This window comes from Dysidea avara, chromosome 7 (genome assembly GCF_963678975.1).
Source record: "Dysidea avara chromosome 7, odDysAvar1.4, whole genome shotgun sequence".
NCBI classification, from domain to species: domain Eukaryota; kingdom Metazoa; phylum Porifera; class Demospongiae; order Dictyoceratida; family Dysideidae; genus Dysidea; species Dysidea avara.
This window is the reverse complement of record NC_089278.1, coordinates 24630966-24645000: the sequence shown is the minus strand read 5'-3', so window position 1 is coordinate 24645000 and position 14035 is coordinate 24630966. Positions and strand designations below refer to the sequence as shown.

Sequence of the window (14035 nt, the reverse complement as noted above, 5' to 3'; positions counted from 1 at the left end):
TCACAAATGTTCACAAGCCTTATTCTCTTTTATGGATCTTACCATACACACATACATAACTATAATAAAATAATTTATTTTCATATACAGTACGTAAGTGATATTGTGTTTAAAAATTACAACTTTTATGTTACATGTATATATGTTGTAGAATCAATAGCATAGGTAGTAATTAATAATTAGACTGGACACTGTTGGCTGCATGGAGTATTATGAGATAGTATTATGAGATAGTATACTGTCCATGCTTCTGGATCCTTTGAGGCTTGTGTACTTATTTTGAGTAAGCTGTTTACGTAATTGTATTAGTACATCACCACCAATGTAATACTCTTCACATTTTCTTGACGAAACATCTATGTATGCATAGCAATAGTCCTCTTCATCACTGTTGTGACTGTCTTCATCACTAAACACTATGTAAAAGGTTAAACATAATGATATGGTATGTATTGGAGACCTAGCACAAGGATCTTGGTGGATTTTAAAACCAAGGCAAAGCCAAAAAATTTTTTTAAACACGAAGATCCAAGGGCGTGGTCTCTAAATAATGGGGACATTTTATATGGGAATTTAGGTGGAGACATTGTGGATGCATCATTTTAAAGTTATCACCCAATGTTAAATAAGTGCAGAAGACTGATCATGTTTTTGTCAAAGAGCTGGAGAAATCGAAACTTGCTCCTCATTGCTGCTTCCTTGCTCAAGACAAATGTTAATTGTAGACTTGTAATGTCACAAGCCGACAAGCAAGCTGTTAGTGCTGCCACGATATAGAAAAACTCTATATCATATATCACCAAGGTTTATGTCATGATATGAACATACATCATGGTATAGAACTAACTGTAACATTTGCAAGACAAACATATACATACTCTTCACACATAACTTAATTAAATGCCAAATGTACCATATGTCTGGCCTCCCCCACATCATTATACTAAGGGGAGCCACTTTTGCACAACCATCGATATAAATGATTGGCTATATCATATCACCACACCTTGTTATATTGATACTATCGATGTATTGATAATATTGTGGCAACACTTAAGGCTGTTGCCAGTGCATATGGTAGTCACAGCGGGTAGTTGGAAAAGGCGGATACGGTCGGACGCGGACACGGACGTGGACATTTTCAAAAAACACTTTTACATTTATGTAACAGTTATTTTTCATACCCAATGCTGTTTTTACAGCAGTCTTCGCTTCGAGACCCAGGCGTCAATCCTTTCATAGCGCTTATCCATTTATAAGCGCACGTGCGAAGGACTAGACCAGCACTCCACAGCATGCCAAAGACCATAATGGTGTTGTACACATGTTCTAAAGTCTAATACAGAGTTATATAGTTGTAGAGATTAGCTTGTATGCCCCATGCAACTTAGCTTAGCAGGCCAAATCCACAATCTTACGCCATTTAGTATAAGGCGCAGGTGCTTATACCGAGTGTTGAGGATTTCAAGGACCTGGCCTACGAGATTAAGTTGGGACATGCTAGATTAATCTCTGTGACTCTGAATTAGATTTCTAGAGCACGTATACAACAGTATAATGGTCTTTAGAGTGCTAGTCTATCCTTCGCACGTGCGCTTATAAATGGATAAGCGCTATGAAAAGATCGACGCCTGGGTTTGGAGGCGAAGACTGCTGTAAAAACAGCGTTAGGTATGAAAAATAACTGTTATATAAATGTAAAAGTCCTTTTTGAAAATGACTGTGTCAGTGTCCGCGTCCGACCGTATCCGCCTTTTCCAACTACCCAGTCACAGCAGTGTGAAGAAAAGGTGTTTAAAGGCGCAGTTTGAGTTGTCACATCAAAAACTTTGATGCATTTACTATTGTACAAGATTTTATGAATTAAAAATAACAACATCTTTAAGGCAATGCACCATAACTTCTGCATACTTCGGTTTACAGAGATGGGGTTGCGTTTATTAAAATCCTTGATAAAATGTGCATCAGGTGATATGCAACATTTTGTACAGTAACTAATGGAAAAGAAAGGAAAGAACCTAGTATGGCAAATTTATGCAAAATAGTACTTTGTCGATAAGACTGGTTTTCTCAGACTGGGTCACATATTATGCTTGCCATTATAAAATTAATATTTGAAGGTGTACTATAATTGATGGTGGAATACGTAGAGTTTTGGTGATTCCTTTCAGTATTTTCTTTCCCATTATCCACAAAAATATCATAGTTATGTTAATGTGCAGTACTGAGGTTAAGAAGGTTGCTAAATATTTTACAATGTCGCATCTTGTAGAATAAGCTGTAAAGTTGAGATAACCATATGGCCACTGGATTTGTTTGTTGCTTGACTAATCACAATGCTTTCTAGCTATTTCATGAAGTTACCTCCACCACCACAGGATAGCTTTACCAGTACTGATAATGTGTGTCACAAAGTCCCCATTCTCAGCCCATTTTATGTTTCATTAAATTATTGTCTCTAACCTTTGAGGTATTTGTCATTAGAGTCACAACTTTGGATTACATAATACTGATCTTCTTCAGCATCATTCACTTCCGAATCACTACCTACAAGATCATATGTGACCAAATTCACAAGGTGGCAATTTTAACAAATATGCAGTACACAGAACAATATGCAATTTTATTTCCTGAATTTAGTTAGTAACAGCCCTTGTAATTGTATGGAATACTGTGGCTAATAAGCCAGCCGTAAAAGATGAACTTTAAAATAACATACTGATACTTGGGTGGACTACCTTGAATTCACCAAGCACGTTATTGTGTCAATTTTCATTATTAACATACCAGAAGAATTGAATATGTGCTCTCTGAGCTTCTGTAATGTGTCTTCAGGACTGCAGTTGTGATGAGGAGTGAATTTCGGTAAACTTTGAAGGGAACGTGGCAAAGGTACAGGCGGCCTGTTGCTTATGGTTGCTGTTTTCTGATAATCGGTAGTTTCCACAGCTCCATAAGATTGTGTTCGTGTAACACTAAGAGGACCTTGATTATCACTATATAGTAAGTAACTTAATGTAAATAAGATGCATGTATGCATGGCATGCACACACGCGCACACACACAATAAAAAATCCTTACAATTTGTTTGAAAAGTTACATATCTTACTGCAATATTGGTTATGTAGGAATGCTACATGTAACTATACTAACCATGATGATTCATCTGTTTTCCTACGAACTGGTTTAGGCTTTATTGTGGGTGGAGTAGTTATCATCTTGGGTGATTTAGCAACAGTGTGACATCCATTGGGAAAACGATTTGATGGTGACTTGTTGCCACTGAATTTAATACAATACTCATTTGAAGCATGCACCGTACGTTGCTCACTTTTCTGTTAATGTTGATTGAGAACGTTTTGTTTTAGGCTCAGGACTGGTACTTGCCATATCAACACTTGAATCAGTGAATTCTAAGTACTGACGTAGTAGTGGGCTGTCGTACGCTTTACACTTGTTGGCATTGTTAATTGGAATCGGGGAGGTTTTCATTTTCTTGAGTGCAGCTGGGCTTCCATAGTGAGGTGGACTAAATGATGGACCTAATTCACAACAAACTAAGATAGTAAAATGATAAATGTAGTGATGCACTCATGAGGGATTTAGCTGATTCTTTGCCAACACTGTTGTGATATAATGTTTCAGTTACTCATTTTCTACATGACTAAGTTTTTGTCTTAAGTACAGTTTTGCAATAATAATTGTTTAAGGCTAATATCTCTTGGGGAAAAAATTACCACAGCTAACCATCTGCCTGCTTTTAATATTAAATATAATAGTCTACGGAGATTTACTATTATCTTGAGATATCGATAATAGAAAATTTGTTATCTTTATCATGATAATGACATAGATGTCATGTTGATCACATTATTATATTCAATGAGTATATTGTACTGTTCTTGTAAGATATAGGTGCATTGGCAATAAATATTATTGTGTACATTCAGAACTTTTATTTTGTCAAACAGTAAATGATTCTCACCAACTGTTTCAGATTGAGTACTTCCTTGTACAAGTCGTCTCCTGTGACTAACAATTCTTGCAATGTCTGTAGAGCTATCTGACATCAGCAGTAAGGCACCTCCACTGTCATATACATATCACATGGAATACTGAGCTGTACATGTTTATTATTATGTTATCAATAGAAACATTTAAGGGGAAGCACATTCTTATTGCATTTGCCAATTGTGTATTGCCTTGAATAGTGAAATTCTCTGTCCCCATTATGCTTTTGAAGTTGTTTTCATGGGAAGAATAGCATTTTTTTCCTGCAGAGTAGTTTAGGTGATGTAGTATAGTACATGTTCAGCTGGATCCTCAAAAACATTTTAAATAACTCACGGATACAATTACATGATACCTTGAAATTTGGCTTATCTGTAACCGCTAAAAATATTCAAAATCTTTTCGTTCTCATCTTTGACACAATAGTTACGGCCAATGAAAATTTTGACCATGCATTCCTATGGGAAAGCCATAAAATGCAATGTTCATTACAGCCCTTTCCCAAACTTGTAATGGAGCCAAACCACATTGTCTGTTGTTGACACCTTTGTTGTCACCACTAATCATCTGGTTGGCTGAAATGTTAACTTTCTTCAGAAAAAATTCCACTTTAATTTATAGCTATTTTTCAGGATCCAACTCAACTTGTACATACTATATGGATACTAAGTGCAAAATCTATTATTATACTTTATTTTGATAATCTGGTGGCTGAAAAAGGTCAGGAATAGATGAATACCCTAGAGAATACCTCACTGTTTGCTTTGGCTTAGAATACATAAATTATAGCCTACCATAGTACTGTATAGTGCAATTTAAAATATTTGACATTTGCTTGCAATCGTCATAATTTTCCTTCTTAAAATTTTGTATGTGATTGATTCTATAATATTGAAGTATTTCATCAAAGTTTTGCTTGTCAAAGTGCTCAGTCATTGAATTTGTCAAGCTATTCTCATATCAAACTTGCACTATACAGTATAGCTCCCTAGACTAATATTTAGCATGCAATTTCCAAAACTGGGTGTTATAGTACTGTTTAGTCCTAGCTTGCTCATGTCTTACAATCTTGTACAAGTGTATCAATAAAGTAATCTAATCAAAAACAGCTAAGCTGTAAAAAAAGGTGCGGCCCCAAAAAGGCCATGGTGAAAAAAGATGTGAAATCCAAGGTGGTGGCCATGCACAAATTCACCTGAATTGTTGTTATTAAAATTTTTACCATTAACCTACCATCACAGCCATTTCTTGGCCGCCACCTTGGATTTCACATCTTTTTTCACCATGGCCTTTTAAGGGCCGCATCTTTTTTAAAAGCTTAGCTGTTTTTGATTAGATTTCACTTCTTTTTGTGTTTGTATGCCCCAAAGCCGGCCATAGGCCGGCTTCGGGGATTTTCTTTTCTTTACCACAGGAAGAAGAAAAGATGAAGCAGATGTTAAATACTTTAAATATTTTATCAGTAAATGTACAAATTATATATATATATAATACATATATTTATTACAGAACACTCTACACGGTGGTTTCTGTATAACTGAACACTCTACAAAGTGACTTCTTGTAGCTGATATTTCTACAGGGTGATTTGTTTGTAGCTGAACTCTCTACATGATGGTTTCTTCGCAGCTGAACTCTCTACATGGTGGTTTCTTTGCAACTGAACTCTCTACAAGGTGGCTTCTTCTAGCTGATATTTCTACAGGATTTGTTTGTACTGTAGCTGAACTCTCTACATGATGGTTTCTTTGCAGCTGAACTCTCTACAAGTTAACTTCTTCTAGCTGATGTCTCTACAGGGTCACTTGTTTGTAGTTGAACTCTCTACATGATGGTTTCTTTGTAGCTGAACTCTCTACAAAGTAACTTCTTCTAGCTGATGTCTCTACAGGGTCACTAGTTTGTAGCTGAACTCTCTACATGGTGGTTTCTTTGTAACTGAACTCTCTACAAGGTGACTTCTTCTAGCTGATCTTTCTACAAGGTGATTTGTTTATAGTTGAACTCTCTACATGACGGTTTCTTTGCAGCTGAACTCTCTACAAGGTAACTTCTTTAGCTGATCTCTGTACAGGGTGAATTGTTTGTAGCTGAGCTCTCTACAAGTGACCTCTTCTAGCTGATCTCTCTACAGAGTGATTTGTTTGTAGCTGAACTCTCTACAGGTGATTTGTTTGTAGCTGAACTCTCTACATGGTGGTTTCTTTGTAACTGAACTCTCTACAAGGTGACTTCTTCTAGCTGATCTTTCTACAGGGTGATTTGTTTGTAGCTGAACTCTCTACAAAGAACTTCTTTAAACTGATCTCTGTACAGGGTGAATTGTTTGTAGCTGAACTCTCTACAAGGTAACTTCTTCTAGCTGATCTCTATACAGAGTGACTTGTTTGTAGCTGAACTCTCTACATGATGGTTTCTTTGTAGCTGAATTCTCTAAAAGGTAACTTCTTCTAGCTGATCTTTCTACAGGGCGATTTGTTTGCAGCTGAATTCTCCACAAGGTAATTTGGTTGCAACTGAACTCTCTACATGGTGATTTCTTGTAGCTGAGCTCTCTACAAAGTGACTTCTTCTAGCTGAACTCTCTACAGAGTGATCTTTTCGTAGCTGAAACTCTCTACAGGGTGATTTGTTTGCAGCTGAATTCTCTACATGATGGATTCTTTGTAGCTGAACTCTCTACAATGTGACTTCTTCTTGCTGAACTCTCTACAGGGTGAATTGTTTGTAGCTGATCTCTCTACATGATAGTTTCTTTGTAGTTGAACTCTCTACAAGGTAACTTCTTCTAGCTGATCTTTCTACAGAGCAATTTGTTTGTAGCCGATTTCTCTACAGGATGATTTGTTTGCAGCTGAACTCTCTACATGGTGGTTTCTTTGTACCTGAACTCTCTACAAGGTGACTTCTTCTAGCTGAACTCTCTACAGGGTGATCTTTTTGTAGATGATCTCTCTACAGAGTGATTGTTTGCAGCTGACCTCTCTACATGATGGTTTCTTTGTAGCTGAACGCTCTACAAGGTAACCTCTTCTAGCTGATCTCTCTACAGGGTGAACTGTTTGCAGCTGAACTCTCTGCAGGGTGATTTAAACACTCTACAGGGTGATTTCTTTGCAGCTGAACTCTCTACATGATGGTTTATTTGTAACTGAACTCTCTACAAGGTAACTTCTTCTAGCTGATCTTTCTACAGGGTGGTTTGTTTGTAGCTGAATTCTCTACAAGGTGATTTATTTGCAGCTGAACTCTCTAAAGGGTGATCTTTTCGTAGCTGAACTCTCTCCAGGGTAATTTTTTCAGCTGAACTCTCTACATGATGGTTTCTTTGTAGCTGAACTCTCTACAAGGTGACTTCTTCTAGCTGATCTCTCTACAGGGTGATTTGTTTGCAGCTGAACTCTCTACATGGTGCATAGTTTCTTTGTAACTGAACTCTCTACAAGGTGACTTATTCTAGCTGATCTCTCTACAGGGTGATTTGTTTCTAGGTGAACTCTCTACAGGGTGACTTACCTGTAGCTGAATTGTCTATCAGATTAACCGGTTGTAGCTGAATTCCCTACAGAATAACTTGCAATGTAATATAATTCTTTGATGGAGTAAGTTATAAACGTAGCCAAATGCTCTATTAGGGTGACTGTTCTATTAGAGTGTCTCGATCTCGCATTTGCAACACGTAGTTGGCTTTCGAATCATGACTCAGTGGTTTGTAATCCGATTCTTCTGTACTACTGCAAGGACTTTCTATGATCATTAGTCCAGCTACACACCGATTTTCAGCTAAGTGGTTTGCCTGGTAGGCGTGAAAACTAATAGTTTTTTTATTCATAAAAATCGATTGCGTAATTGTGACACAGGTTGGGTTTTGTGTCATATCTCCATGGTCTTTATCTCGATTCTCTTCAAACCACAAAAAGGCACTCCTATGATGGTTACTCCATCTACATATCAATTTTCAACTCATTCCTCCAAGTGGTTTACCCTGTAGGCGTGACAGACCTTCGACCTTATTTTACGCACATAATCGGTCATAACTCCGTGAATGGTCACCGGATTCCTACCAAAGTTGGTACTGAGATCCGCCTTAATGAGCCATTCAAGTGTGCCAAATTTTAGCCCGATTGGAGCACGCATTCATGTTTTATGGCGGATTTTGCGAAGTGTGCGAAATGAAGTAGAAGAAAAAAAACGAAGAAATTAAAACAAAATTGTGTTCGCTCGTATCTCGGAAATGGCTAGACCGATTGTCTTCAAATTTGGTATATAGACTCCCATAACTGGCTGGCACGTCTGTAGCAAATTTGGTTCCAATCGGATAAGGGATCACAGAGCTACATAGGTGTGAAAATTGCGTTTTCTTTCTTCCTGTTAATATACTCACGGTGTGGCACGCTGGCTTCTTGGGCCGCACGACACACTATCGTGTGTCTTGATACTGCACCATATAGTGGGTTTGTGTAGTAACAAATTACTTTTTTTTGTTAGAATATTAATTATACTCTGAACACAGCACTCATGTCACCACACCTACTTATTTGGGTCACATGCACACCTGTAGTTTGTATTGCTTAAAGGTAAGCAAAACATTTATGTGGTTTACCAAACTTAGCAGATAATATTTTACATTCCGCCAACTTTTCATGCTTCTATGGATAATATTGTTTATTTCTTACTGTGTACCCACACATTGTTACCATATCGACATCCGTTTACGTGACATGCACATATATGTAAATATATTACAATTGTATGTGTCTGCAGCATGTAACATGCTGTAATCACATTGCACAATATTAAATAATACACTCTTCTTGGTCAAATGATATGCATTTAAGGGTTTATAGAATGCTGAATATCCATAAAAGCAAATTTTGGTGTTAACCATTGTAAGGCCTATGTCTACTTTGTTACATACTCGTCTAGAAAGTGGTTGTAACAATTGTGACCAGATTTTACATAACTGATCCAAATTGCACATCAGGAAAAATCAAACTAACACCACTAATGGACAGCTACACTACCAATCCATTGGCTTTGACCCTCACCTACTCAACACTGTTTTTTTTTTTTGGGGTGGCGTGGCAAGCTGTAATGGCGGTTTTTTGGCTTTGTGAAGGACCTGGCTTCACAAGAATCGATGCATATAGTTGGACAAGCATTTTTGTGTGGTTTTTGCATATCAACTATGCACTAAGGAACCAGCACAGCCCTGTAATCTCATGTCTGGACTTCTATCATGATATACCTCCATTTTGAACTCTTTCCTGCTACTCCACCTCAGCCTCCCACCCTTTTGTGAGCACTCGTCACTCATCCAACTGCTCAGATTTTTTATCTTATTTAGGAGGAAGCTCAACAAGCAGCTACAAGTACTGGAAGTAGTCTGAAATTGATGCATCTCTTCTGTAAATTTCATATGCATGCTCACTTTCCATGTCAAGTTATAATGTATGATTTGGATAAAATACAGTCACAATTTAAGACACTACTGTACTTACATATTCAGCTACCCAAGACTGTGAGAAACTTATTTATATATATATATATATATATATACATAATAAGCCTTATTCATTGCATATTACGGGTTCCTGTCTAGTGAAATGTTAATAGCCTCAGACAACACATTACAATTAGTTTTCACTTATTATGATATAATACTTGTATTGTTGGTGCAATAGCTGATACTGTATAGACAAATGTATTCAAGTGATTGTAGTAGGTATTTACATATATGCATGCAGTATTGACAGAAACTGGTTTTTCATTACAGGAAATGTTAACAATTTACCATGCACTAGTATATTCACTTGCAAATTGAACAAACTTAAGTGTTTTGTGACTTTATTTTAAATGTCTGACACTTCATTTTTGCTTTCATATCAAAATAAGATCTTCAGTGGTTTAACCAATCCAAGAAATTATGCATGTACAATATATAGCTACAGTAAAGCATGCACATTTAAGGCATACTAATGGCAGCTACCATTAATTTAATTTAAGGCTATAAGGCAATATTTTCTACACAACATAAATTTTCAGTGCTACAATTACAAACTCAATGTCTTATTCCCTTAGACATAAAAGGTATCAAAGAAATGTTTGTTTTGGTGTTCAGCTCATAATACAATTAGCATGCAAGTGTATGTGTATACATGCTTAAACAACAACAACATATCACTACATACCCTGTAACATCAATAACAACAAAACTAGAGTGAACGCTGTCATTTGGCATTGGTGCAAGCTTAACTCTCCAAATTTCTGAAATTTGAATGGAAAATCTGGTAGGAATCAACCCATTGGCAGAGAACAGTGTAAACATTACATCTTCAATTTTAGCTGTGTAACGTCCAGCTAGATTATATTTCTTAGCAGTGGAATTATCAAGAACCATCACTTTGAATTCATCTACAACAAAAACAGAATTCAATTATAGGAATACAAAGCTAAACACACTGTGTGCATAGAGCATACAAATATATGTGGACCTTGTACAATAAACCTACTGGGTAACAGAATTTTTTTAAAGCAAAAAAATCCCTTTGCTGTTGTTTTGTTTTTAAAGTTTTAAATTTGGTCTGGTTCTATTGAGTGTGGTTACATAAAACTGTAAATTTGATTATGCTGAATAAACGGGCAATTGGAAACAATGGAAACTGGAAACGGAAACTGGAAAATGAAATGGTCAAATTGTCATATAAATGTACCCTAGAGTAAAACCCTTGTTTAGTGGCCACCTCTTAAAGACCACCTTCTTATAAGACTGCCTCTGCATAAAGACCACATTGTAATTAGATCTCAAAGATGGCTAAGGCATACTGGCATACTGACCACTTCATGGTCACCTTTTATAAAGACCACTTCTTTACATTGCAATAATAGCTAGATTCCAAACATCCTATGTCGTGACTTCTTTGTCAAAACAGCTAAAAAGACTAGGTTCTTAAGGTCATCATCTCCTACATATATGAGACATCATTTTTCGTTGATACAGTAGGTTAGTGTACTAGCTACATTTCACTTGCATGGAATGTTTTTGTATGACACATTCTGGTACCATAGTATTATCTATGCTGGTACAAACTAAGTGATGATGGTATGTGACTTGAGTGAAGTGTGGACAAAGAGATGACATTGATATGAATCATGAAATATATGTTTGAAGCTTGCTAAATATTATACCATGTATAGAGGTAGTCTTTATCAAAGGTAATCACAAAGTGGTCCTTGGCCATCTTTGAGACCTAATTACAATGTGGTCTTTAAGAGGTGGCCGCTAAAAAGGGTTTTACACTAGGATACATTTATAATATGATGATTTGACCATGCATTTCCATTTCCACTGTTTCTAATTGCCCTGAATAAACAGGCCCCAACATCATTGTCTCATGAAATGGGATAGCTATATCCTTACATTCAGTTCCACCTCACAGTCATTTCTTAATAAGACTGCCTAGCCATATCAACTAGGTCACTAAGTTTATGAAGTGTACTTATAGACCTTATTAAGAAGGCCACCTCATTCATAGATTTTGTTCCCATGGTGGCTCTATTAATGTTTCAAAGCTACTTGCCACGTAATTTGAATTAAGTTCTCAGTTATGATACCATAGATAATATATATCATCAGTCACCATCTACATTATCGATTTTATATGTAGATTAGAAGAAATAAATTTTAATTGGGAGCTAGCATATAGCCATGCAGTTGTACATGTAAGTCCACCACCGAAAGATTATATGTATGCACATGGTTAGATATCTTAATAATGCTAATATTGTATCTCAATCCTTGTAACAAACATTTTTTGCAGCATGAAATGTAGCATGGTGTGATTGATTTTCACAATAGTATGTTAATTATTATGTAATGTGTAAATTATTAAACCTGTTACCATGCAGGAATTGTAAACACATTGCCATACATACCAAGAACAGTACTTACATGTGATTTTAGCTATGGGTAGTCCAAATAACTCTTGTTGTAAAGCATTAATCCAATATGTCATTTCTTCTTTAGTGTCAGTCCACAGCTGATATTTACACTTTGTGGAGGTTATTTGAAATACTGGTTTGCCAGAAATAGTCTGATGTTTATCACACACCTCAAGAATATTCACCAGTGCAACAGATTCACACATTGCAGATCTTTCACCAGCCTTGTCCTCTGACAAAAAGAATCGCAATTCCCTTGGGCTATTGTATGTTTCTCTATGTAACTCTACCCAGAACTTATGATTCTATAATAGGTAAAATTGACCAGTTTATATGCATACACACCTTGACAGTCCACAACAAGATTCATCTTGAACTATGGTATTTGGTTACCCTCACCCCGTCATGTTCACTCACTCACACTCACAGTGACATAGATATGCACATACATGCATGTATGCCACACACAAGCTATAATTAAACCTGTTCCAAATTTATATAATAATATGGCCACAAAACCATCACCAAAGACCTGAAATGGTGACAACAGGATATGGTTTATAATTATTGTTCATATCGTTGAATGTAAAAAAAGTTGCAATATTCAGCACTTGATCATGATAGCAAACACAGCAGCCCTATAAGCTTACTTCATGAATCCATACTAAAATTGTCACATGGCTATACAGTATAAACTATATTGCATGTCATACAACACATGAATGTCACAGTATATAGCTAGCGAGTATCATTCACACTTATTATAGTCTAATTTGCATGCAGTCAACTATGGCCATCCTCACGTCTAGTGGGGTGTAGCTATCATGTATTTTTTTTTTTTTTTTTTTGAATTTATGTAGTGACTTTGCACTTTAAGGTGGGCTATAATAAAGCTACACTGCTATATAGCTCATGACTGTTTGACTATCATTGAATTTTGTGTAACTACTTGCTAGTGGAGGGTATATGCACGTTGTTGTAATTGTTTAGGCACTACTTATTCATGCATCTTTCCATGCATACATTAGAAGTACCTAAAACGCAGCAGTGAATGTGATATCGCGTGTGATGATTATACTATAAGTGTTAACTTCAATGGCACTGTAACCACACCCCGTGTTCTAGGAACCGAAATCGTACACAACATTATCCATGACTGTTGCCGTACAAGAATACTAGCATTACGACTGGCAACCCATAATGCAAGTCAATTTACTTAGTGTCAATTTAAGCATCACTCAAACAGAAAGAACACCGTGAGTAGCTAGCTGTATGTGTGCGCGTGCCCGTGCCCGTGCCACTGCATGCGTGACATGCAGGCCGGTCAATTGCTAACCTAGTTACATACATGCAGATGACGGGTGCATTTATTTAAGTAGTTATACCATACCGGTGCTATCCGTTTCTTCATCTTGTAATACAAGTAACCTTTACGTACAAGGCTGTCTGCAGTGTTATTCGCCATGATCAAGAAACACTTGTCGCCGGCTGATCGTCACAGTGAATCGACCAACTCAAAGTTGCACAGCAAAAGCACAAATGGTCCTAGTGATCCTACAGCACACGTACTCGTGCACCCATAACAAAGAGTGTCAATAGTTGACCACAAATAAACTCTTACAAAGCATGCTTATACAGGTAAACAGGATTGACGTCACGCGCTGGATTCATGCTGGGATGGGGAATTCAATAACAGTCTACCTTGAAAAAAGAGCTACTTAGCTTATAATAAATTCACAGAAAGTAGTAATGTGTGTGACATGCCTTGTTTCCTCAATTCATCATTCATGTGGAAAAATAAGTGTCAGTGTTAACTACCATTGGCTGCATGCAATATGCCATGTACCATATATTATGCTGAGTCATGGCTAACATATAGCTAGCTATAGCTATCAGATCACTGCATGCACAGCTTCAAGTATGTTATTTGATTGATTAAAATTAATGCTGTTTGTTTATTAACACTTTTCCCCACATGAATTACTTAAGGAAAAAGGCACATTTAAATACATTAAATTTGTTTGAGGAAAAGAGGACGTTGTGGTGTAAACCTCATGCACTATCTAAAAATAGTACAAATTCT

The 14035-nt window shown here is 36.7% G+C and overlaps 1 protein-coding gene across 1 annotated transcript; it reads right to left on the bottom strand.

Moving 5' to 3' along the window:
- Positions 1 to 7: 7 nt before the first annotated feature.
- LOC136260513 (uncharacterized) lies at positions 8 to 13562 on the bottom strand. The gene is made up of 9 exons (XM_066054271.1): positions 13343 to 13562; positions 11963 to 12257; positions 10203 to 10425; positions 3986 to 4089; positions 3332 to 3542; positions 3154 to 3282; positions 2788 to 2996; positions 2464 to 2547; positions 8 to 416 (listed from the first exon to the last, which is right to left on the bottom strand). The coding sequence occupies exons 1-9, from the start codon at positions 13415 to 13417 to the stop codon at positions 211 to 213; spliced, it is 1536 nt and encodes a 511-aa protein (XP_065910343.1). The 5' UTR covers positions 13418 to 13562; the 3' UTR covers positions 8 to 210.
- Positions 13563 to 14035: the final 473 nt, after the last annotated feature.

Bases quoted from the DNA above. Each gene is read 5' to 3' on its own strand.
- LOC136260513 (XM_066054271.1), bottom strand. From the start codon at position 13,417: ATGGCGAATAACACTGCAGACAGCCTTGTACGTAAAGGTTACTTGTAT. The intron at 10,426-11,962 runs GTAAGTACTGTT...TTTTTGTTGTAG, and splicing joins ACCCATAGCTAAAATCACAT to ATGAATTCAAAGTGATGGTT. The intron at 3,283-3,331 runs GTGAGCAACGTA...TATTAAATTCAG, and splicing joins CAATCAACATTAACAGAAAA to TGGCAACAAGTCACCATCAA.